Source organism: Dendrobium catenatum, unplaced genomic scaffold, assembly GCF_001605985.2.
Source record: "Dendrobium catenatum unplaced genomic scaffold, ASM160598v2 fragScaff_scaffold_118, whole genome shotgun sequence".
Lineage (NCBI taxonomy): Eukaryota > Viridiplantae > Streptophyta > Magnoliopsida > Asparagales > Orchidaceae > Dendrobium > Dendrobium catenatum.
In genome coordinates this window covers 333700-358386 of record NW_021318580.1, presented here as the reverse complement: position 1 = coordinate 358386, position 24687 = coordinate 333700, and the positions used below count along the sequence as shown (strand labels likewise).

General features: G+C 34.5%; 1 protein-coding gene across 2 annotated transcripts; it reads right to left on the bottom strand.

The window, feature by feature from the left end:
* Nucleotides 1-5484: 5484 nt before the first annotated feature.
* On the bottom strand, nt 5485-7697 carry LOC110116439 (ENTH domain-containing protein C794.11c). Of its 2 annotated transcripts, none has more exons than XM_020850005.2 (5): nt 7304-7697; nt 7116-7238; nt 6764-6925; nt 6154-6682; nt 5485-5873 (listed from the first exon to the last, which is right to left on the bottom strand). In XM_020850005.2, the coding sequence occupies exons 1-4, from the start codon at nt 7408-7410 to the stop codon at nt 6175-6177; spliced, it is 900 nt and encodes a 299-aa protein (XP_020705664.1). In that variant the 5' UTR covers nt 7411-7697; the 3' UTR covers nt 5485-5873; nt 6154-6174. The 2 variants fall into 2 exon arrangements, with proteins under 2 accessions (XP_020705664.1, XP_020705663.1); XM_020850004.2 differs by having other exon boundaries at nt 6136-6682; nt 7304-7696.
* Between the last annotated feature and the right edge of the window lie 16990 nt (nt 7698-24687).

Here is a 24687-nt window from a genome sequence, read left to right as displayed (position 1 = left end):
GCTAGGAAGAAAGTATATTCATCTTATCAAAGATGGATTTAAATATAATGTTCACTAAGCTCCCCATGTATATCGGAAAGCTGCGGATATGATAGTTAGTGATTAGGGTTGTGATGACTATCACCTCGTTGTACGGGTTTCCTTTGGTTGGTTCATCTTTGCGACTAAAGGTGCAGACATATTGTCACTGGATAGTGAGAACGCGATCGAACTAACTTCTTTAGTTCGCATCCATAAATATAAGTTACATGCTCTAATATCTTATTATTTATGCTTTCATAAATATAAATTATTTATTGGGTTTGAATTATCAAACCCACTTATAAAATCTTATCATAGTAAATTCTTTTTGGGTGCTTGATGGACCACCACTATATGAGCAAACATTTCAATAGTGATAGTTCAATTGATATTTTTAAAAGGTGTGGGCTGTTTGCTTATGTTGTCCTTGCATGCGTATTCTTTTCTAGTTGTTATTAATCCAAATTCATTGATGTACTTCTGTTTTAATGAACACTCATTCAACTACGCTTGCAAACCGTGTCAGCTTGTTGCTCTTGTTGAAGCACAAAAGCATGGGTCTTACAAGTGTCAGAAAGGTCTCATCATCAATATTAACTTGGTGATGTTGACATGTGAGAAGATCTAAACGATCGGGTGTTGCTTTTATGATTTTTGATGCATGCATTGCGATGTTTTAATTTGTAGCAGATGTTCCTTCTCAGAACCAGCGAATCACCTCTCTAATACTTAGATAACATAACAGTTGAATTGAGAAGAAGCAAGTGGTAGAAAATTTTTCGTATGTTCAGCACTAGGAATGCAAGAACATCTATACTGTAAGAATAAAAGGCTAAACTAAAAATGTTATTGTTATGAATTCTTGGAGGAAGAAAAGCTCATTGAATGGCTGCACCACAAGAGAGAGGGAAAAGGGAGAGCACTCACAGATTTTGGAAGAAAACAAAACTAAATCTTATTTTTGAGTCAAAAGGTACAACAACCTGTACATTTGTTTATATACTAAAAAATAAAAGAAACTAACCTTGTAGCTAATACAAGGCTACACTAGAAAGCAAAGAATTCGCAAACAAGTATCGTTAAAGGAAACAAACAATGTAATAAAAACTGGACCAAATACTAACAATCTCCATTTTGATCCAATTTTACAATTAATTAATAGAAAAATGGTGACTCTCACTATAGCATTGAATCTATATCCATTCATCTCTTGAATGTGTTGCCGATGCAACCAACACATATGCTAAATCCCATCCTTCTGAATTTACTTCCATTGTTGTGTTTGCGTCTTCTTTGAGCCCATCTCGTTGTCATTTCATTCTATATGGGCAATTCCTCTTGTCAAGGTCTACTTTCCATATAGCATCGTATCCGCTATATGTGCATAAGATTTTGGCAACGAGCTAAGAAAAACTATACTTTGATCTTCTTCTTCAATCCCACATACATTCTTATGATCAATAATAGTCTAATTGATCTCATCCAAGTGTTTCCTGAGATCTTTCGACTCTTCCATTTGAAGAGTGTACAATTATTTTTTCAAGAAAAGTCTATTTGTAAGAGACATTTTCAAATATAGAGATTCAAGTTTTTCCCAAACCTCTATAGTTGATTCTTTTTCAGTCACCTCTCTCATAACTTCATCACCGAGTGAGAGAAGGATCACGCCATAGGTCAACAGCTGCATTTCCCTATCTTTCACCCAACCTGTCACCTCTGCAATACATTCAGCTAAGATGTCGAAAGCCCTTGATGCGCCAACAATGCTTTTATCTTGATCTTCCATAGGCTAAAATCATTTTCATCAATGAATTTGTCGATATCAAATCTTTGTATCAACATTATTTGGAGCAGTAGATGCTTCTACTCCACCTGGTGTTTGCAATGAATATCTATGGTTCATTGAAATCATCTCAGAAACCCAATTGTTGTTCTTCTTTACCTATTGTCTACAAAGAACAACCAAGAAAAATGCTTCACCGCTGGTCACTATCTTTCCACCACTTGTCGAGAATTCTTGGAGATAGAGATGTTTCATGAATCTACCTTGTTGTTTTATTTTACAAATAGCAGCAACATAGTGTCTTCTTCTCCAACAACAACAACAGCTTCTTGCCCTTCATCTAGGCCCCTTTACAGTTGCATCTCAGATATAGAAATCATTATTTGCCTGGACTGAGAGAAGAGAACCTTGTCTGGACCACATCTTTTGTTCTCCTTCACCCAGTCCGACAACCACCACCTGTTGGATCAAGAGCTAGCAGGTCTCCTGCAGCTTGCTCGAACCAAGAGCTTCCTGGCTTTCTTGGTTGCATCCCACAATTGGTCTTCATATGTGAGCATTATCGTCCACCGGCTTGCACTCCTGCGTGCATGACTCGAGCCCATTAGCCCATATCTCGCATGCCTACCACTCCTCGTGCTCCGACCCAAGCCCAATCCGACTCGCAATGTCTGACACAACCTCCCTAATTCGCACACAACACTCTCTGATCTTGTCGAAAATAGAAATAACGAAAGAAGATGAATTATTAACTATCTACATTCTACTTAGGATCGAATCCTTCAACTCAACCTTTTTAGTTCTCCCTTCTTTTGGTTATGCTAGATCGCATGGAGCTTAGAGCTCTCAGTTTCACCTAGAATCACAAGCAACTTGCAATTTTCTCTTCAGGCCAAAACCCTCTCAAGCGACCTTCCTTTCAGCTCGGTCTTGCTTGCTTCCGCTCCTATTCATGATTACAAGGGACCTTCCTCCTTTCCTTTGATCACCTCCATCAAACTCTGATACCAATTCTTGTGAATTCTTGGAGGAAAATAAGCTTCTTGAATGGCTACATCGTAGAAGAGAGAGAGAGAGAGAGAGCAGGGAGAGCACTAAAATTTTTTGGAAGAAATAAGAACTAAATCTGATATGGACATCCGATGGTGGACGTTAATCGAAGGAAGAGACGAAGATCGACGGCCTAGATACCTCCATTTTTAACTTAGTTTTTTAATTGTATTTTTTATTTAATCATACATTTTTTATTTTTACCCTTACTTAAAGGTCTTGTCATATGTAAACCATAGGGGAAAAGTTGTCTTTTAGTTTCTTTTAAGGCCTATATATAGAGGCCTTTACTATTATATTGGGATGATGAAGTTTTAATACAAAAATTCTCCTGCACTTTTATTCCTTGGGGAGGACTTTAGTGAGATCCCTATGGGAGGGAATCGTAGTATCCACCAGTTGCAGGATGGGTCCGAGCTCACGGTTTTATCTTTCTTTCCCTGAACTCCTTTTCTCCTTCTCCCTTGAACTCCGGCCATACCCTCTCCAAAGCAGCCGGCCAAGCTTCCCTCCTCCCTCCTCCCACTCTCTAAACCGAACACCACCACCCCTTCTTTCTCCTCCACCTGCCTGCCATAAGTCCAACCAGCACAAGCCTCAAGGATCATTTCATCCCTACCATAACCTCCCAAAACCTTTCTTTTCCTCCTAGCCGCCACTATCAAACCCTAGCCCACACTTGACCACCAGCCGTAGTGCCTCTCTTTGCCTCCAAATCTTCAAATCCCCAAATTAATCCCATTCCATATGTGGTGTATTTCAATTTGGACAGATTTCAAATTCAAATTGCAATTTTAATTGAATCGAGAGTCTTCCCTAAATTAACTATTTGTTAATTTGGAAAGTTATTCAATTTGAATTCAAATAAATTTTGAATTTCAAAAACTTTTCTATTTAATAAGTTCTACTTTAATAAATCCCTCCAATTACTCCTAAACTAAAATTAATTTCATATTTAATTTTCAATCCCAATTAATGCTTGATCACATTCATTGAACCTAGACACCTCCTCCTTCCCTCTCATTTGGCCAGCCCCTCTCTCTCCCCTACTTGAATGGTTTCCTTCCTAATTAAAAGGCCCCAATTGAGGAGATAATTAATTCCTCTTTCCCTCCCTTCTTTTTTTGTTTGAATTTCAAATTCAAATACATTGATTAAGGGAAATAATAATTAATTCCTCTTTCCCTCCCTTCTTTTTTTGTTTGAATTTCAAATTCAAATACCCCCCCCCCCCTGTTCTACATCAGTTTGGTATCAAAGCATGGTTGCGCACCTGGGATGCGAACTCAATGGAGTCTAACTCTTTTCTACACCGGAAGTGATGCGGACATCTGATGGTAGACATTAATCAAAGGAAGAGACGAATATCCACGGCTGAGACCCTCATTTTTATCTTAGTTTATTAATAATATTTTTGATTTAATTATGCAATTTTCAATTTTACCCTTAAGAATTTTGTCCTATGTAAGCCTAAGAGGCAAAATTGCCTTTTACTTTGTTTTAAGGCCTATATATAGAGGCTCTTGCTATTGTATTGGAATGAAGGATTTTTAATAAAAAAATTGTTCTGCACTTTTGTTCCTTGGGAAGACTTTAGTGAGATCCCTATGGGAGGGAAAAGTAGTATCCACTAGCTACAGGATGGGTCCGAGTTCGTGGCTTGAAGTCCCTTCGTCAAGGGCAACGTATTATCCATAAGCCGCAGGAACCGTCCGGTCTCATGGTTTTATCTATCTTTCCCTGAAATCCTTTTCTCCTTCTCCCTTAACTGCTGGCCATACCCCCTCCATAGATGCCGGCCAAGCTTCCGTCTTCCAAACCCTAGCCCACTATCAAACCCTAGCCCACACTTGACCGACGGCCGTAGTGCCTCTCTTTGCCTCCAAATCTTCAAATCCCTAAATTAATCCCTTTCCATATGTGGTGTATTTCAATTTGGACAGATTTCAAATTCAAATTTCAATTTTAATTGAATTGAGTCTTTCTTAAATTAGTTATTTGTTAATTTGGAAAGTTATTTATTTTGAATTCAAAGAAATTTTGAATTTTAAAAACTTTCCTATTTAATAAGTTTTACTTTAGGAAACCTTCCAATTACTCACAATCTAAAATTAATTTCAGATTTAATTTCCAATACCAATTAATGCTTGATTCACATTCATTAAACCTAGACACCTCCTCCTTCCCTCTCATTTAGACAGCCCCTCTCTCTCCCCTACTTTAATGGATTCCTTCCTAATTAAAGACTCCAATTAAGGATATAGTTAATTCCTCTCTTCCCTCCCTTCTTTCTTGTTTGAATTTCAAATTCAAATCAATTAATTAAGTGAAATCTGAGATCCCCCCCAATTCTACATCAAAATCTTATTTTTGAGTCAAAACTTATTGGAGCTTGTACATTTGTTTATATACTAAAAAACAAAAGAAACTAATACAAGGCTACACAAGAAGGCAAAGATGTCACAAACAAGAACCGTTACAGGAAACAAACAATTTAACTATAACTAGACCAAATACTAAGAGTTATGAATGAAGATCTCTACAATATTCTTGAGACATGAATTTTGTGTATCAAGCTCTTTATTATTCACATCTATAGCTATTGCTATATTCAAATCCAGCAAAGAAAGGAAAGAGTGGTAAGGTTTTGCAGATCCCGTAAAGAAAGGAAAAAGTGACAATGTTTTCCAAGCACTGAACACATGTAAACTTTTTCCTTAAATGCATACCCTCGGGAATTTTTAAATGCTCAGTAACAAACTCCATGAAACCAAGCAGTACAGATGACCAACAATACAGAACTGGTATTTGGTATTGCATCAGAAGAAATATACATAGAATCAGCACCAACATCCTTATAATTCACTTGCTATCGAGATTATAAACCAGAAACAAAAATAAACCAGAAAGTAAGGACAAAAACCTAGGTTTGTTCTGCATTTTCCAATGCTTTCATGCCTTGGTTTGGTAATAGTTTCCTTCACTGAGAAAGTGGAGCAACCTTCTTTAAGCCACCTAACTGAAAAAGTTTCAGATATTAAAAAAGAGGATTTGTATATATATTAAAGATATTAAAACAGAGGTTTATATATATATATATATATATATCAATTATATAAAATCCGAATCTCTAAATCACATTAAAAAAATTACTAATATTAATCTGTTTAAATGAAATACATCTTTCCATATGTATATTTTGATGTGATTAAGATATAAGTTTTTATATAAATAATTATAAAGATTTAAATTTTAGATATATAACTACTTAAAAATTTTACCTGTGTATATAAACCAACCTATCAAATAACCGTTGTTTCTCATGATTGTCTCAAAAGGAGCACTGATTCCATTCTCTGATGCTCATGGCTATTAAAAGGATGCTCTTCATTCTGTAACTCAATTTTTAGCTTCGATTTTTCAGGAAGAAACCCCTTGCTTTTGTCCTCATCATCAAGACTCGTCCTTTCTCCCCCTGATCTTTCATGGTTGTTAGGAGTAATTTCTCCATTCATGGATCTTTCACCAGGAAGAATAACCTTGTTCTTCTGATAACCAGCCTCAGAATCAGAATTAGAACCACGATCTTCATGATCCTGTTGGCCATATCCTTCGTAATGAGAATTCCATCTTCCAAAGTAATCAGAAGAATGATTAACTCCATCCATGGTGCCATGTGATGACCATCTCTGATTGAAGCTTCCAAAGCCTTGTATGCCTCTTGTAACCTTTCGAGCTCGATCCCTCTCTTCTCTCAGCACTGGTCCTTTCTCAAGCAACTTTAATACCCTCTCTGATTTCATCTTTACAGCAAATCCCCAATTAAACCTACGAAAAGACCTCTTACTCTGCCAAATCTAAGAAAAGATAAGGATATGAACTTAAAAACTTAGGTTTTATGCTTCTCACCCTCTCTCATCGATATGCTGGAAATTGCCCAATTCATTTATGACATCTTTATCACACAGGAACTCATCTGCAACGCTCTCTGGTCCATGAGTTAGAAGATGCTCAAGAATTACGAGAGCATTGTAGGGTTCTCTCCAGTACTTTCTATCAAACTTTGCAAGCCTGATCCGTAAAATATAAACTTCAAAAATCTCTCAGATAGAAGAGCAAAGGTGATTCCAGATAAAAATCAGCATTATCAACCTCAAGAACCTTAAAAAAAATACCAAAGCTAATTCTAAATATAAATATCCGCAACGGGGAGATGGATCCAGCGCGGAATTCGCATAAAAAGAAGAAAAAAGTTACAAACCTTTTGTGTAGAATCTGAACGATTCTCCAGAAATCATCAATCTCAAAAGCAGCTCTTGATATAAAGCTCATCGTCTTCGCATCCGGCGCCCATGGATTCCCACTGGTTGCGTCCTCAGTCAGCCTACAAGGTGAGAATCATCAAAATACAATATTCAAAGAAACTAAAATATAGAAAAGGGGACTCACAGTTCTACTGGAGTGACATCAGTGAGAGCTAAGCGAGCGTGCTTGATCTTTTCTCTGAGATAAAAAGAAGCCTGCTTCTTGAACTCATGGAAGAACGGAGTTCCCATCTCTATGCTCCTTGGTATCGGCACAGGCTTAATCTGAATTGATTAAGGAAGAGAAAGAAAACCTGCTCCATAGCCGTAGGGAGAGAAAAGAATTGGTCAACTAAATCGACGGAAGCAAGTATTTCGTCGATGAAACTTGATCTATCAAGGAGAGCGATGAACGAATGAGATCTGGCTGTGGAATTGACTTTGGGCGGCGTGATCTGTGGACGGGGAAGGATCCGAGTGGACAAGAGCGATGCCGTCAAGATCTCTTTTCATGTGAACTGCAGCCGTTTCGTACTGGCCAAACTGCACTCCTAAAAATGGAACATTCGTGCAGGCGCTGTTTGGAACGACTTTTATTTATTTATTTATTTTTAAATCTTCTTATTTATGATTTTTTTTTTACTATTTTATTTCTTATTTTAAAAATAAATTAAACTATATTTCAAAATATTCAAACTAATTTTTAAGTGTTTTGAATATAATAAAATTATTATTATCACTGACTACCGGGTATGCATTAAATCAATAACATCAGTTAATTATAAATAAACAATTGATATTAAACAAGTGAAATAAAGTTTTACTGTAAGTATTATTTATCTTTTTTTGAAGGAAAATGCAACATTGCATTAGAATAAAAAAGTTATTACAAACTACTCAAAGCAAAGCTAAAAGATTCAAATTCCTCCTTCATAATAAACAAGAATGAAGGAGGAATTTCTACATCACTAAGATCATTCCAAATAAAACTTTTACCCAAAGCAAAATTAGCACAACAATATGCTAATTTATTACATCCTCTAGTAGTAAAATTGAAAGAAACTTGATTAAACTCTTGGATGAAAGCTCAATCATCTTCAATTATTTCTTTATTCTTCAATCTCTTCAAAGCTTGTTGAAGAATATTGATATATTAAAGTTATCCCCTTCAATAATTACACCTTGTGCTTCCAACATCCAATCCTGTATGACATTCTTTAAAGTGTAAACCGCTAGAAGTTCCAACTGGGCAATGTCCCAGTGCAAGTATTGGACACCAAAAGTAAGTAAGAACCTGTCTTTATCATCCCTAAACAGTCCGCCAATACCAGACTTATTGTTACTACTTAGAGAAGTATCAATATTGATCTTTATCCATCCGGGTGGAGGAGGATGCCAAGAAGAAGACAGCTTACATTGGTTGACATCCCAGTTGTCCGAATAGATATTGATAACCGATGAAACAGCATCCATAGTCACCGTGTTTGCCGCAATATATACATTAGATTCTTCCTTTCCTTCATGAACCAGCAAATTTCTACTCTTCCAAACCAGAAAAATTGTTGTACAATAAATATTTACAATGAGAGAATTATTACCTGACACTCTCTCTAAACCAATTATGCATTCAGCAAAATTTTCAAACCGAGGTACTTGAAATCCCCATTTGTTTAACAGAGCAATCACTTTCAGCAAATTTCAACACTTTCCAGTAATGTGGTTGTTGTCTTAATCCTCATAACAACCTCTCGGACATCCACAGTAATTGATCAATCTTCTATATAATAAGAAGGAATTAGTTGGAATAGCATCATTGTACAATCTCCACCAAAACAGCTCTACACGTGGTCTTAATTTTATTTTCTTCATCTATTTCCACAGCTCGCAATCTGCACCGTCCTCCTGAACTGCTTCTTGAGATAATGCTGCAATAGATCTACCTGCTACTTTAAACTTTAGTTCTATTTGATCCGTCCCTTGATCAATATAGATGGTAATTTGTAATATTAGTTCCACCAGCTGAATTCCAAAGAACATTTGAAGATGATCCTTATTCCAGGTTCCATTTGAGATAAAGAAGTTTAAATTGCACTTAATGATTTCCAAATTCCTTATAAAATAGGCCATTTAGAGATATTTTTATCCAATATCCAAGAATCATGCAATCAATTAATAGAATTCCCATTATAAATCCTCCATCTTACAATTTTTCTAAGATATTTAGCACCATTGCATGATATTTTTCAAGTTGAAGAACTCTCTTTCTTTATCGGATAGTTCCATAAATCAATATCATATTTAGCTCTTAAAATACAATTGAGCAAAGAATCCATATTCATATAGAAATCTCAAGCAAATTTGGCACGAAGAGTCCCCACTTTAGACATTACCAAAAAAAGTCCCCTGCCACCTTTATGTTTTGGTTTGCATAACACTTTCCAAGAGACATAGTGCATTCCCACATTTCCATTCTTCTTTTTCCACAAAAAAGCTCTACATATTTTATCAAAATCCTTTAAGGTTCCCAACGAAACCAAAGAAAGAGTTGACAAAAAGATTAGTAAAGATAAGAAAGCTGATTTCACCAATACCATTTTGCCTTCCAAAGAAATAAAATTCTTTCCCCAAATGTTTATTTTATTCAAAGCCACTTTCATAAGCTTCTGGAAATCTGAACCCACCATCCTCCTTAAAGTTAACTTTACACCAAGGTAATACAATTCTTTAACAGTAATGAACCTTAATTCCTTTTGCAATTTTATTTCTTCCTCCTCCAGTTGACAGATTTTCCAAATAAAATCATTGATTTTTTGTGATTCACCTTTTGACCTGGCCACTTACAATATTTATTCAAAATATTTTTCACCTTCCAGATTTTCCTCATGTTGGCTTCAGAAAAAATTAGAATATCATCTGCATAAAGCAAATGAAATATTATAGGTGCATTAGTTGCAATTTGAATATTCATATTCCTTCCACTTTGATTAAAAGCATCAGATAAAATTTGAGAGCACAATATAAAATGAAATGGGGATAGAGAACACCCTTATCTAAACCCACTCTTAGCTTCAATCCAATCAGATTTTTTCCCATTGATCAAAATGCAAAATTTTGGGTCCAAAACACAATTCAATAATAAATCCAAAAATTTGCTAGAAAAATAAAAGTAGACGAGGACTTTCCTTAAAGCCAGCCAACCCATACTATCATATGCCTGTTCCATATCAATTTTAATTGCCACAAGTCCCTTCTTTGCCAAGATCATGTTCTTGAGCCAAAAGAACATGATCTGATAAGGATCTATGTTTTATGAAAGCCACTTGATCAGTTGAAATGATCTTATTAATTACCATCTCCAATCTGTTCAACAGCAGTTTTGCATATACTAATCGGACGAAAGTTTGATGGAGTCGTTAGATTTTGCATTTTTTTGTATTAATACAATCAAAGTTTCCTTCCATGTATGATGCATAATCCCTATTTTGAGATATATATTAATAGCATTCCAAACATCATGATGAATTACTTTCCAGAAGCCTTTAATAAAAGAAAATGTTATCCCATCCAAGCCAGGTGAGATGTTCTTCCCCAAGTTCTCCAGCACTACTTGAAGCTCCTCCTCAGTAAATTTAGCATCAAACTTGAAGTGATCACTTTCCTCAATCAAAGAATCAGGTCTCGGCCAACCTTCCATCACACAATTTCTATGCATCCACTTTGATTTAAAAATATCTTAAATATTTTTCTCCACCACTGTTAGCTTATCTGTCAATACTCCATCTTCACTCTTGATGTGCTTTATCAAATTTGAGCTTCTACTTGCATTTGCAAATGCATGAAAGAAAGAGGAATTTGAATCTCCTTCTTTCCATCCACTTAGCCTTAGCTCTCTATTTCCACCAAATATTAAGCCGACCAAGAGTACTATTCAGCTCATTAATCTTTCATCGCAACAATAACAGTTTTTCTTCAATAAACAGTTCATCCACCTCTTCCATTTGAAGTTCAAAAATTTCATTCTTCAAAGAGTCTCTCAACACATTTAGGCTTTTAAACTTTGCTTTGCTCCAGTAAAACAAAGCCCTTAAAGTCGGTTTAAACTTTAAATTTAAAGAAGTAGCTGGATCATTACATGAAAACCTCTTCCAAGTTTTCTCCACAATTGCAAAAGCCCCGTGATAAGAGGCCCAAACATCCTCAAAACGAATTCCTCTTTTTATGAAACAACACCAGTTTGAAAATCACCAAAATAATGTGGCAGTGATCCGAGGAAATTCGAGACAAATGTTTCGCAATAGCTAGATGAATGGAGCCCATAGCTACAGAGTTTATAAGACATCTATCCAGTCTTCTTAAACTGCGAGCACCTTCAGATTTCTTGTTGCACCAAGTAAATTTGGATCCAATAAACCCAACTTCATGAAAATCGTTGTTACTCATAAACATCTTCATATCCTTAGCAGCTTAAGATAAAACGAATTTTCTTCCTCCTCTTTTCTCCTCCTGCGATAGTACACGGTTAAAGTCTCCACCAATCACCAAAGGTTTAGTATCAAAGTAAAACCTCTCCAAATAATCCCATAAAGATTTCATATCAAGCATATTCCTTCTACCATAAACTATAGATACCACCCAGCATCCTTTATTAACAACATGCAAATTTCCAATGATAACATGAGAAGAAACCTCCACCACTGAAAATGAATCCAAATCCTTCCTCCATAAAACCAAAAAACCTCCAGAAAGGCCATCAGATGGAACTATAAATGAGTTCCATTTATTCCCCAGAAACCCAAGAATATGAAGATTTCCCAGAAAGCTTACTTTTGTTTCAACAAGACCCACAAACAAAAAATCATTATCTTTTATAAAATCATTGAGATATAGAGCGGCCTCTCTCTTCTTGGCCCCTCTACAATTCAAAAAAGCAAAAGAAGTCATTAATTAAACAAGGGGTAGGACCCCCACTCATTTTATTTTTACCAGCATCCATCTTTCTATTAGAGTTATAATATTACTCAAGCCAAGGGATTTTAGTTCTTTAAGTAATTTGACCTTCTTTCCAGAAGAAGAATTTTCAATCACTTTACTGTCTAGGGAATGGTTCATGCTGGGTAACTCGAAACCCGACATTTGCTCCATAACTTCTTTAAAACCAATATCTGGTACAGTATTCTCCATACCAATTACAACATCCCCTTCTTCAACATCATTATCCACATCCACATCCACATTCTCCTTCAGAATATTTTCCTCCAAACCAGATAAAATATCATACCTGTTAAGCATAAGAATTTCAGGTTTAGAAGCAGATACATGTGCTTCTGTAACTGTTATCTTAGAAGTATCAGCAACAGCCAAGACATGTTCCATCTCTGCCCGATCATTCACACAAGGATTTGGTTCTTATGGTACTGATTTCAGAATTTCAGCTGAACTAACTTGTTCTTTTTCCAGTACTTTTTGATTTTGTTTGGAAACATACACCTTTTTTGAAGACAATGAAGACTCATATTGCTTATTCCTTCTTGTACCTAAATTTTTTTTATTTTTTATTACCATATTTAACTTGAAGCCATGGCCCATAATTTTATTCTTCATTAGGCTACTTAGTACATTCAACATCAATTGTATTTGATTGAACCTCTTTATTCCTGACCAAATCAGGAATTATAGAGTAACTAGTAACCTCCTTTTTAGAATCCTTACACTCTCTTAAGACATGGCCAATTTTACCACATCAAAAACACAATTTTGAGATGCCCTCATATTCGATTTTCTGGAAAAAATTACTAGACAATCCTTCCACCCAAACACCAAAGGGGAATTTAACATTTAAAGGATTTCGAATGCATACGCTAGCGTATTCTCTTCTACCCCATTGGAACATGTTTCGATCAAGCAAATAGGGCTTACCAACTTGTGATGTTATCCTACATATGTTGATCTCATCCCAGCATTGTAAATGCAAGTTTGGCAATCTGATCTACAAAGGAGCTGAAGACCCATTCAGACATGATGGAGAGAATGTAGGCGACCATTTATCCATCCCCACTACATGTCCTTTTACATACAACGGTCCTCCTGTCAAAATTGACTCCATAGCTATTGAATCTTCAAACAAACACAACACCCATCCTCGGCCCAATCCAGTTATGTGGAATTTCCCAAATTGATTCCATTGCCTCCTTAATTCAATACATAGTGATGAGAATAGTATGTTATCTCCAAACACTCTAATAACAAAAGCATATTCCAATTTCTTTGCATTTTCATTTTCATTATCAACATGAAGCAAAATACTTTTTCCATCTTCAACTAGAAAAGATCCAAGCTCCAATTTGTCCACTCCGATATTTGGCTTCTTAGTCGAAGCCATAGGAGCTTCTCCTCTATCACCATTATCCGCAGACTTGATGTTATTCTGAATATTAGGAATTTGTTTATCAGAAACAACAGGGCCTTTCCTAACATTCAATAGCAGAAATTCATCATCCACCTTGTTCTCCTTAAGTTTACTATCTTCAATAAGTGCAGTAACAATACTGTTACCCAGAATTGGAGTAGTTAGAAGATATAATGATTTGAAACATTTGTTTGAATAAACCTTCATTCTAGTTGAAGATGAAGATTCCAAATCCAATTTTTCAATCTCACTTTTAAAACTAGGTTTTAATTTTAAATTATTCGGGCTTATGAAATCTTCTTCCCTGATTATATGTTTACCTTTGCTAGGAACAACCAGAGCAGTTTTGTTGTTCAACAGACCTCCTTCCTTGATCACTAATTGTTTTTCCTTGAACTGACCATTGAAAAGAGATAAAGCTCTAGAACCTCCATTAAAAACTTTCGCGGATGCTCGCACAGGAACATTCAGACCCTTTCGGATATTTTCCCAGGCTTCAGAAGAAGCTAGGTGCTTTCCCTCCATCGTCGCCACCAGGAGTCGCCAGAGAGACGGTCAAGAACAGCCATTCAAAATGGCTGCAAAAATAAGGACACAAACAATTTGAAAAACCAATAGAATTCTTTTCAAAATCCGAGACATTCTCTCACTAAGTTTCTTTGACTAACTCATTGATCCATGAATTTATAAGTATTATTTCTCTCACAAAGCAAACTTATAAATTTTATTAAAGTTCTTTTGTATTCTTCTTAATCTTTAAGTTAATAGTAGTTACATATAGTATTAAAATAAAATATATTTTAGTTCATCCAGAATTAAATCAGGTAAATTATAATTAGTTCAATTTTGTTTGAAAACTAATTTGATTTTTTGATTTTCTAAATTGTAAAACTAAAACTAATTAATTTGATTAATAAGCAAAATAAACAAACCAAACTGACACACCCCTAAATATAAGTGCTAGTTGAAAACCATATTCAAAATTTTAAGGCATAAAACATCTAAGAAAAGGTAGTTGATTAATGTTTGAAAAGTATTTAAAAAACATATTTATTTAGTTGTAATCACAATAACATTTATTTTCTTAGCATTCAAATGTTGGAATTGTAATAGTGAGAGGGATAGATTTGTAGATTTGGACATTTCATGAAGAGTTCAATATTGGAAATGGAAAGAGATTGAGTAAAAAAAAAATTTTAAGATCCAGACATTTTATATTATTTCCTTCTTTTTATTTTGAGTAACTACAATAACTCATAAAATGAATCTTTTCTAAGATGATTTGCAATGGATTTATAAATATCTTTAAAAATGACCCCTTAGAAAGATGTAGGCTCCTTCTCATGTTACTCTATTGTTTGAGTAAAAAAAAAAAGATTTTGAAAGGTTAATTTTCTCTGAGAGTATTCAATTTCTAGAATTTCAATTTTAAAATTGAGCAAGTCATTAATTTCAGCAAAAATATCATTCCCTAATGGGTTTATATTACAAAATTGTACGTTCATCCTGAATATCATAGTTAAACTTAGAGAAGAACCACATATGACCACAAAGGGTCAAAATAATGTTTGATCAAGTGTTTGACTAAAATAATCTAGATAAGGGATCATTAATTTCATAATCAAAGTCATAATAATAGAACTATATATCTTCTTGAGGAAAGAAGATATCATTTAGTATCAATCATTTAAACATGACGTTAATGATTGTTGAATTTGATTTTCCCAAAGAAAATTAAATGAATTTTGAAAATTAATCTTGCTTATGAATCTCCTACGAGCTCAAGCACTCTTAGTTAATTGTATCATAGGAAATTAGAGTTTACTACAAAAACTCTATTAAAATAATAAAAGAAATTTTATCTGAAAGTTATCAAGAATTGAAAGAATTTAAAATGGGAATGGATCAATTAAGAGCACTTATTTGTGGAGGTCAAAGGAGAAAAATGTAGGAAGTTTTTCTAGATTCTAAAAAACTTCAGAAATATCCCAACTTATCCTATGTGATGGGCTTTTAATCATGGATTAAAGAGATTTTTTTATTTAAGTTGAGAATTTATGAGAAAGTTTGGATTATATTCCTAGAAGGTGGGAACTTATGATTTGAGGTTTGCATCAGATCCTAACTCTAAATTTGGCACTTGACAATAGTAGCCCGAACCTTGCTAATGCAATGCAAAACTTGGACTTATCCTGGTCTGGATTGGGGATCTAGATAATCACCTAAGCACTTAATATCCATAAATCAAGTTTCTTTTATAAAAGAGAGGTAGGGATGTTGTTATTTAAGTTTTTGAAAAGTGGGGTTGACATCTAGAGTAGATCTTAATTATCCTTTTGACTTAATATAGGGTAATTATGTTTAAAAAAATGAAATTAGAAATTTGGACACTTTTAAATTTATTTCTAATACAATGCATGCTAGTTAACTCGATAAATACATAAATTTGTATGAATCAATTTTAAAATCAAGCTTATAAAATATATTTTATCCTATATTTTGCACAAAATTCCCTTGACATGATTGCACCTTAATAGGTCTTGTGGCTTGCAAGAACTCGTAGGTGTGGAGATGCCTAATAACGAAGAAAAAGATTAAAATCAATGCATGCGAAATCCCGTGTCGTTCTCGGGCTTACTTCTTAAAGTCATTAAGTTTCTATGTTAGGTTAAAATTTTTAATTTTAATTAAAGTATAAAAAGTTTATTTGTACCATTATGATCCTTTGATCAAATCAAGGATAAAATAAAGACTGTCATGCAATAAAAAGACTAGAAAATATAACATTTCAACTGCACAATAAATTTAAATAAATCAATCAAATTAATTAAATTAAATTAAATTCCATATAGTAAGTGCCACTAAATATTACAACTAATGGTTAACAGAAATAAAAAGTAATCAGGTACCACTGACAATAACCCGGATTCTACTCCTAAGATTGACATAAGTGACTTTAAGAATGGGATTCTTCTCAGTCTTCACTTCTTTATCCTTTTGCGAGCTCCGTAGATTTTTCGGTACTGAATATCCAATTAAAAAGAAACTCTTCCTTGAAGGGGTGTTTTCTTTTCTCCTTGGATATTCAATATCATCCTAATTTGGATCTCCAAATGGAAGGGAACTCTCCCCTTAGGGATGTTCCCTCCTCTGTGGATTCCAAATTGGACGAACATCACCCCATCTCAAAAGTCTCTTTTATAACACTTAATTACAACTTAAATGAATTAAATTACATATATAGAAAAATAAAAATACTAGAATCAAACAACACCTACAAGGTTATTTTAAACAATTATAATTAAATTTAATATCCCAAGTAGTTATATATATATCATTAAAATTTAAATAAATAATTACATAAATCAATTAATTTTAATAACTAGCATCTAATGAAAACTAAAAAAATTTGACACACAATAGCAGGAAAGTAACACACTGGCCTAGCTTAAATTTAGAATTGGTTGTCCTAGCAAACCATCTAAAGTTTGTGAAGTAGGTTATATTGTTTGGATATGTCCTATATCGGGTACTTTCTTAAAGTTTTCTTATGTTTTGATTAGTTGAAAGGCTTAAGGGAGATTTAATTTTAGTTTAAATATTAGTGTCTTAAGGTTGATTTTAAGGATATATTTTAAATGTCAATTGATTAATAAATTTATTTACACCAAGGCCATGAAGTTTATTTCACCTTCTTTGGGGCTAAGTTAATAGCCTCATAGGCCCGAGTTACAAGTAGTAATTAGTATAAGTTAATTGGTTTAATTGGTTAAGTTTAAGAGGATTAATAATTTTTAATTAATTTTTCTTTATTGTTGGTTTTAAAGATTTAAATTAATTAAGTTTTTTATTAACTAGTTCATGGCGTTGTCATAATGAACACGAGGAATCAAGTCTCCTTAGGATATATAGCCACGTAACCCAATGTAGTCTATTATAAAAACCTGGTTAATATTGCTAAATTAAGGATTTTAATTTAGTTAAGTAATTATTACTCAATTAAGTTCAAAGTTTTACATTCCATTGAATTTGTTCATGCCATTGTCATAGTGGGCTCAATGAATCATGCCTTTTTAGGACACTTAGCCCCATAGCTCAAGGTGGTCCATCCTAAATATTTCATCTTTGGAGTGCTTGTTGTGTATTAAATGGTTGGTTAATTAATTTTATTAATCAAATTAATGGTTTTTATATTTTTAGTTAAATATTTAATATTTGGAATTATTTAATATATTAATTTAAAGGGTAAAAATTTGACTTTTAAAATTAAAATGAACTTTAGAGATTTGATATTTTTGTTAAATATTAGACCTTCATATGAGTAATTTGACATTAAGATGTTGCAACTCATGAATAAAGATTGAGATTATGATTTTTTATGATAGAAAAATATTATTATTATGATAATTTTATTATTTCCCCTAGCATGTATTATATATTTCTGTTTATTTTTGTGTGTATTAATATTTCAGGAAAATCATTTACTACTCCAAATTACTGAAAACTTCAAGAAAGAAGATAATAGGATTTCATATGATAGAGTATGTATATCGCCATTTATTATTTCTCGAGTCTGAGCAAGAGTGATTGTAATTAGATAATCGTGTATACACACAAAGGGGGAGGGTTATAAATTTTTTTTTAAAAATCTGACTATATTATGTGATATTTAATTGTACTGTACAATTTGATAGTTTTTTTTATCTAGAATGAAGTTAATCAAATCAAGGCTTAAATTTTTTTTTAATTATTCATGTTGTATGATGTTACATCATACAAAAGACTAACAACAACAACAACAACATCAAGCCTTTATCCCACTACGTGGGGTCGACTACATGAATCCTTTTTCTCCATTGTGTCCTATTAAAAGTCAAATTCTCTTTTAAATCTAATAAAGAAAGGTCATTCCTAATATTTTCTAACCAAGTCTTTTTAGGTATACCCCTACCTTTCTTAACATAAGTCAAATCTAATACCTCTACTCTCCTAACCGGGTCATCGCAAGGCCGCCGTTTTATGTGACCAAACCATCTAAGGCGATTTTATCTAATATTATCTTCTACTGGAGCTACTCCAACCTTTTCACGTCTATGCTCATTTCGTATCCTATCTCCAAGGGTAAAGCCACTCATCCACTTGAGCATCAAATTCCTTTCATACTATATCATACCAAAGGAACTCATTCTTTTTGAACTATTCGTACTGTATAATGTCAGGTCATATAAATAACTGATAGAGTATGAATTTCCTTTCATACTGATCATACGAAACAAACTCATTCATTTTGAATTATTCGTACTATAATGTCAGGTAATATAGATGACTAACAGAGTATGAAATTCCTTTCATACAAGATCATACCTATTGAGATTATTGCAATTTAGTTTTTTGATTATTTTTTTTTTATGAAACTGCCGATTACATTAAAACAAGAAAGAAAGCCTAGAACAAAGTTTAAGTGATAGAAATCCTATCACTTTCCTCCTTTAACAAAGAATAAAAAATAGGAGGAACCTTATTAGTTTCTAGAATATCCCAAAAGAAATCTCCTTTCAAAGCATAGTTAGCACAACAATCAGCTAACTTATTACAACTTCTATTAACAAAAATGAAACAGAATTATCTCAAATCCATTTAAAAAGTCCAAGTCTTCTCTCGCAGAATGGTTATCCACTCTATTTTCATGACAAATCGAGTTCTGTAAATTCTTTATGACATTAAAGTTGTCTCCTTCTATAATCAAGCCTTTAGCATCCATTATCCACTCCTTGATAATTCCTTTCAATGAATGAAATGCCAATAATTTCAAGTATCCAATGTACCAATGCACAACCGAGAATCCAAAGGAAAGAAGCATCCTTCCTCTATGATCTCTGAAAATACCTCCAATCCCAGCTTCATTAGAAATAAGTAAAGATGCATCTATGTTCACCTTAATCCATCCAGGTGGAGGGGGATGCAAAGATAAAAAAGTCAGCATATAATGTTGGTTAGCACCCCAGTGGTCTAAATAAAGATTACCTTTAGATGCATAGGTAATAGCCTTGGTAATAATAAATCCAGCTCCCTGTTGGTGGAATTTTGAAAGCATATTTTGAAAATATTGGTTTTCTTTGGCTTGGTAATAATAAATCCAGCTCCCAGCTCATGACCTTCATGAACAAGATTGTTTATACTCTTCCATGAATTAAAAATCAAAGCATAATAAATTTTTGAAATGAAGGGAACCACCTTCCCTTGTATCCTAAAAAATTTTATGCATTCTTGTAAACTATTGAAAATAGGTAAGGAAAACCCCCACCGATTAGCCATTTGAATTACTTGTATTAGTTTAAAACACTTAATAGCCACATGCTCCACATCTTCCTTCATATCACAGCCTCTTGGACAAAGGTTGTTTTCTAACAATCTCCTACACATTAAGAAATTCATTGTAGGAATAACATTCTTCATGATTCTCCACCAGAAGTATGATACCCGAGGACTAAGCTTTAGGTTTTTGATGCATTTCCAATATTGTATCACCATTTATTCATTCTCTTCCCAACTCACATTGCTGTAACTTGTCATAGCAGAAATAGTTTTTCCATAAAAACTTTTCAACAGCTCTAGTTCATCTTCAGGAATGTCCGTTCCAATTTTTGTTTTGCAGATCACGTTCACCAGTTAAACCCCAAAAAACTCAAGCAGCTTTTCTGGAATCCATTATCCATCTGAAATAAAATTTGATAGATTTGAGAAAATTTTTATCTCTCATTGCTATGAATGTAGGCCATCTATCTAGGCTTTTATCAAGGACCCAAATGTCCTTCATAATATTCACTGAAGCCCCATCTTTGATATTCCACCTCACAATTTGCCTTAAAGCCTTTGCTCCACTCAGCTTCAATTTCCATGTTGGAGAAGAATCCAGCCTTCCTTCTTCATTCCAGACACTTTTACCATATTTAGTTGTTAAGGATTTTCTAAGCATGGAATTTGGCTTCTTCAAAAAATTCCAAACCAGTTTAGCTCTTAAAGGTTCAATTGTATCTACAGCCGAATGATTACCAAGTCCACCTTGGCTCTTCGGTTTGCATATATCCTTCCATGCTACATAATGTATACCTTTATTCCCATTGCTTTTATTCCAAAGAAAATCCCTACATATTCTATTAAGTTTCTTCAAGATACTCAAAGGAACTAGAGAAAAGGACGTGTAGAAGACATGAATAGCTTGCAACACCGATTTGACAAGAACCACCCTACCAGCCGACGAGATAAGATTTCCCCGCCAAATGTCCAATTTGTAGGCTGCTTTCTCCAATAGCTTTGAGAAGCCTGCAGCAACAAGCCTCCATAAAGCAATTTTAATGCCCAAGTAATTGAGCTCTTTGACCTCCATGAACCCCATAAGTTTAGATATATCCCTCTTCCTTATTCTATCCATATTCTTGTTATAGATGATTGAGGATTTTGATATATTTACTTGCTCTCCCGTCCATCTACAATAATCCATAGTGATTTTTTTGATCTTCCTTAAATTCTCCATTTTAGCATTAGAGAATATCAAAATGTCATCTGCAAATAACAAATGAGAAATCCTTGGAGCCAAAGGGGCTATTTTCAAACCCAAATTCCTTCCCTTAGATAAGAAGGCATTAGTAAAAAGTTGGGAGCAAATAATGAACAAGTAAGGCGATAAAGGACAACCCTGTCTAAAGCCACTCCTCTCTTTAATTCCTTCCAAACCGCACTGTTAATTTGCACCAAGAAGACTGGGTCAGTAACACACTCCATAATAAGGTTGGAAAACTTATCCAGAAAACCAAAATATCTCAAAACTTGTCTTAGGGTATTCCAGGCCATGCTGTCGTATGCCTGTTCCATATCCAGTTTGATTGCCACAATTCCTTTTTTAGATTTAGAGAACATGAACTTATGGAAAAGTTCCTGTGCAAGAAGCACATGCTCTGATAAAGCCCTCCCTTTTATGAATGCCACTTGTTCCTCAGATACTACTTAGTGTATCACCTACTTCATTCTATTTAAAAATACTTCTGCCATAATTTTGTAAATTTACATGCATAAGCTAATTGGCCAAATATTTGAAGGAGATAGAGGATTACTTACTTTGGGGATAAGCACCACCAATGTTTCTTTCCATTTGGAAGACATTTTACCCAAACTAAGGCAATGTTGAATAGCTTTCCACACATCCAATCCAATGATCTTCCAGTATGCTTTGAAAAAGGAATAGGTTATTCCATCCACCCCTGGTGAAATGTTGTTGCCAAGTTCTCTAATCTCCTCTTCAACTTCAACAATCGAAAAAATAGCATCAAGGATTTCATAGCTTTCACATTTGAGGATGTTCTCATTTGGTGGCCAATTTTCCAATTGACAGTCTCTGAGCTTCCATTTGTTGCAAAAAAACATATAAAAATTGCACCTAATATTTTCAAGATCCTCAATCAGTTCTCCTCCATCATTTCTCAATTGCTTGATCGAATTACCATTCCTTCTGCCATTAACAAAGGCATGAAAGAAAGTAGAATTCAAATCCCCTTCATTCATCCATTTTACTTTAGCCCTTTGTCTCCACCAAGTATTTAACCATGCTAGAGTGCAGTTGAACTCATTGACTTTGGATCTAAGTAGCAAAGCATTGCTGTCCGAAAACTAATGGTCTAGAGCTTCTTCCAGCTGAAGTTTTTCAATTTCTTCCTTCAGTTTTACCTTCAATTCCTCTAGATTTTGATGTTTTGCCTTGCTCCAAAAAAATAAGGCTAAGCTTTTTATTTAAAGCTTCCATATCATCTCCTCTCACTGGTTTAGTCCAAGAATGCTTGACTACCGAGGCTGCAACTGAATAAAACAACCAAACATCTTCAAATTTATGAAATCTGGTTCTATGGTTTTGATGATTAAACATCTTCAATACAATGGGACAATGGTCTGAAGCAATTCTATTCAAACTCCTCACTGCCACTTAACTAATTAGCTCCAAGGCTTTCGAGTTCAGCATACACCTATCCAACCTCTCCAAGATTCGGGCACTACCACTCTTATTATTAAACCATGTATAATTTGAACCAAGAATACCCACATCATGAAGATCATTTCTATTCATAAATGCCTTCATCTCCAATGGTCCAAGTGAGAAATAAAATTTCTTCCCACTTTTCTTTTCATCTTGAGATAGTATACAGTTGAAGTCACCTCCAACCATGGAAGGAACCTCAGCCTTCACATACCCATCCAAAAAATCCCATAATGCTCTTCTACCATGCAACTCCCTACTACCATAATTAGTTGCAACCATCCATATACCTTTATTGAATACCTTTAGCTCACCAACCACACATTGGTCCGATGCTTTAAGAAAGGAAAATGAAGCAAAATAAGAATTCCAGATCACTAGAATTCCTCCAGATTGTCCTCTAGATTGCAACAGAAAATACTCCCAAGTTTCACCCAAAAACTTGCCAAACTCTTCCTTAGAAAGTGAAGAAATCTTAGTTTCAACAATCCCCACAAAAAATACATCCCATTCTTTAATAAATTCCTTTAAATAAAAGGAGGCCTCCTTCTTATTAGCTCCCCTACAATTCCAAAAAACTAATAGAACTCATTTTGATAAGAATGGGGAAATGTCCCCACCCCTTCTCTTGTTCATATTTTTTTTAACTTGCCTAATATCCACATTCAACGGGCCAAGGTATCTCAACTCCTTTGCCAACTTAGTTTTATGAATAGAAGCCTTATCATTGCTCATATTAGTCTTCTCCCCATCTTGACTTTCAATACCCTTCCCAAAGCTATCAATTGATGCTTCACCTTTACTACTAGTTAGAAAATCTTCCAGGATCTCCACCAGTTCTCCTTCTTCCGTATCCTCTTCTTTGGAATCATCTTGAATTTCCACTCTATTGCCTTCCTCACATAAGGAGTTAAGCAATTCAAATTTATTGGCAGACGTAAATAAGACATCCTGGGTTGAATCAATCTCAAGATTTCCTTTGGGATCCTTGAGTTCAGTCATACCTTTGGCTGTATTACTGACATCCACAGCAGCTTCAAAAGAGTTCACAACATTCTCAATTGAACATCGAACTCCAGCATAAACACTAGCATCCTCTAGCATTTTTGGTTTGCCTTTCTTCAAATTACCATCTCCTTGAGTGCCCAGGGCTGTATCTTTGTCTTCCAGGTTTATCACATCACTTCCCTTATTCATCACATTATTATTTATACCCCCATTACCAGATTTTAGAGAACCTCCTTCCTTAGGAATATATCTCATTCTAGATATTTTTATATCTTTTATTATTGACTAACAACCAGGAGTTCAAATCTGGATCTTCCTTAGAACTAATGCCTTTATCTATAACAGTATCTTCACATTATTTAGCATTCGCTGCTGAACCTGCTTTCTGTTGCAAATCTATTTTTTCATGGTTTATGTTTTGATGATTGATAAACACTACTTCTCTTGGACTACTTGTTGCTTCTAACTTTTCAGGAATTGAAGACCAGACGATCATGAAGAAGCCAAGTTCAAGATTGAGTAGGTTTAGGGTTGAGTCAGTATGTAATTTTATTTTTTACCTTTTGAATCTACTTGTAATGGCCAAAAAGACAGATGCTAAGTAACCCTTCACACACACACACTTGAGAGGCTTGGAATTTCTATTTTTGCCCACATCGGCCCGGCCGATATTTATATCGTCCGGGACGATCAGCTTAAAATAGAAAGTCTAATTAATAATTCTTAATTAAGGCAGCCAACATTAACCTATAGGCCTGAAAAATACGTGTATCGGCCAGGACGATAAGCTCAAAACAGAAAGAAATAGCCGCCTTAGACAGTTAAGGTATACTGTATTTTTAAATTATCGGCCAGGCCGATCCCCATATCGGCCTGGACGAAATTACCAAATTATGCCTTAATTGATCAAGAAATCAAGGGAGTAATTAAGGATGATTGATACGATCATATCGTCCTGGACGATCGCAGGATCGGCCAGGACGATAAATTCAAAATCCTTGAGTTGCTTCAGGACGATAAATATCGGCCAGGTCATAAACAGGGCGATGCTCAGGACGATTTGCATCTGATTTGAACTAATCGGCCAGGA